Source organism: Rhincodon typus, unplaced genomic scaffold, assembly GCF_021869965.1.
Source record: "Rhincodon typus isolate 14 unplaced genomic scaffold, sRhiTyp1.1 hic_rhity00013434, whole genome shotgun sequence".
Taxonomy (NCBI): Eukaryota; Metazoa; Chordata; class Chondrichthyes; order Orectolobiformes; family Rhincodontidae; genus Rhincodon; species Rhincodon typus.
Window position 1 is genome coordinate 745 of NW_025979072.1, and position 1,964 is coordinate 2,708.

At 53.9% G+C, this 1,964-nt stretch overlaps 1 protein-coding gene across 1 annotated transcript in view; it reads right to left on the reverse strand.

Moving 5' to 3' along the window:
- LOC125482609 (adenylate cyclase type 6-like) overlaps positions 1-1,964 on the reverse strand; it is a 6,217-nt gene that overhangs the window by 738 nt on the left and 3,515 nt on the right. Inside the window, exons 3-4 of the mRNA XM_048594713.1 lie at positions 1,656-1,860; positions 458-582 (exon numbers count right to left, since the gene is read on the reverse strand). Coding sequence (XP_048450670.1) covers positions 458-582; positions 1,656-1,860 — 330 coding nt within the window. The remainder of the gene's footprint in view (positions 1-457; positions 583-1,655; positions 1,861-1,964) is intronic.

Consider the following 1,964-nt stretch of genomic DNA (forward strand, 5'->3'; position numbering starts at 1 on the left):
GCGTATTGTCAGGTGTAACACACTCCCGGCCTGTCTATTATCCTGTGTAACACACTCCTGGCCTGCGTATTGTCAGGTGTAACACACTCCCAGCCTGTCTATTATCCTGTGTAACACACTCCAGGCCTGTGTATTGTCTGGTGTAACACACTCCCAGCCCGTGTATTATCAGGTGTAACACACTCCCGGCCTGTCTATTATCCTGTGTAACACACTCCTGGCCTGCGTATTGTCAAGTGTAACACACTCCCGGCCTGTCTATTATCCTGTGTAACACATTCCAGGCCTGTGTATTGTCTGGTGTAACACACTCCTGGCCTGCGTATTGTCAGGTGTAACACACTCCCGGCCCGCGTATTGTCAGGTGTAACACACTCCCAGCCTGTGTGTAAAACACTCACTGGCCCATGGCCCACCCTGCCTCCCGTATACAGCCCCACCTCGCGTTGCGCAGTACCTGGATCTTGTCGGGAATGCCGGTACTGTCCATGCGGCTGGCTACGTTGACAGTGTTCCCCCAGATGTCGTACTGAGGTTTTCGGGCACCGATCACTCCTGCCACCACTGGCCCAATGTTCAATCCTGGGAGGGGACAGCAGACACACAGTCACCACCCAAGGTCACTGTGGCTTGGCTGCACTGACACAGCACAGCAAGATCCCACACGCTGTAGTGTGGCCACGCGTGTACACGGTACTGTCTCGGGGAACGTGTGCTGAGGCTGGCCCCTCTGATACTGGGGAAACACCCCCACACCAGCACAACCCAGTTTTCCAAACCATGCTCTCGCATTTCAGGGTTTACAGGAGAAGGGCGGAAGGGAGAGGGTCAGATTAATGTCTTGGGCGAGAGGGTGCGCGGGCGAGAGGGGGCACGGGCGAGAGGGGGCACGGGCGAGAGGGGGTGTGCATGTGGGAGACAGAGTGAATGTTTATGTGATTGAGAGAGTTTGTGTGAGTGTAATGGAGTGTGTGTGTGTGTGTTGATTTGATTGTGTGTGTGAGGGTGTGTGTAGGTGTGGAGTTGAGTGTGTATGTGTGAGTGTAAGTGTCAGTGTGGACTCAAGTGAGAGAGTGTGGAGTTGAAGGTGAGAGTGTGTGCGTCTGCAAGTGTGTATGGAGTCGAGTGTGAGAGAGAGACTGTGTGAGTGCGTGTGTCAGGATGTGGGAGAGTGTGGGAGTGTGTGAGAGCGTGAGTGTGTGTGTGTGTGAGTGTGCGTGATTGAGTGTGTGTTTGAGTGTGTGAGTGTGCATGTGATTGTGCGTGAGTGTGTGTGTGAGTGAGTGTGAGAGAGTGTGTGTCAGTGTGAATGTGAGTGTATGAGTGAGTGAGAGTGTATGAGTGAGTGAGAGTGTGTGCGTGAGTGTGAGAGAGTGTGTGTGAGTGTGAGAGAATGTGTGTGAGTGAGTGAGTGTGTGTGTGTGTGTGTGTGTGTGTGTGAGAGAGTGTGTGTCAGTGTGAATGTTCGTGTGTGAGTGACAGAGAGTGAGAGTGTGAGTGGGTGTGAGTGTGAGTGAGTGTGTGTGTGAGTGGGTGTGAGCGGGTGAGAGCGGGTGAGAGCGGGTGAGAGCGGGTGTGAGTGGGTGTGAGTGTGTGAGAGTGGGTGTAAGTGGGTGTGAGTGTGAGTGAGTGTGTGTGTGAGCGAGTGCCCTCACCGATCTTCATCTGGAAGTTGTTGAAGGAATGTTCATTGATGTATTTCATCTGCTCCATGAGCCGGGTAGCGTAGTCAGCCAGAGCCATGATGTGGGACTTGCCGACCGTGTCGTAGGTGGAGTCATTGAGCCCTGACGCGGCCATGTAGGTGCTGCCGATGGTTTTAATCTTCTCCAGCTGGCGGAACTGTTCCTCACTGATTATCTATAGACACGGAATAACCAGCAACTAACCCACCGCATCGTACAGACTATCCCCCCGCCCGCACCCTTCACCCACCGCAACAGCTCCCTCCCTCTCTCTCTCCG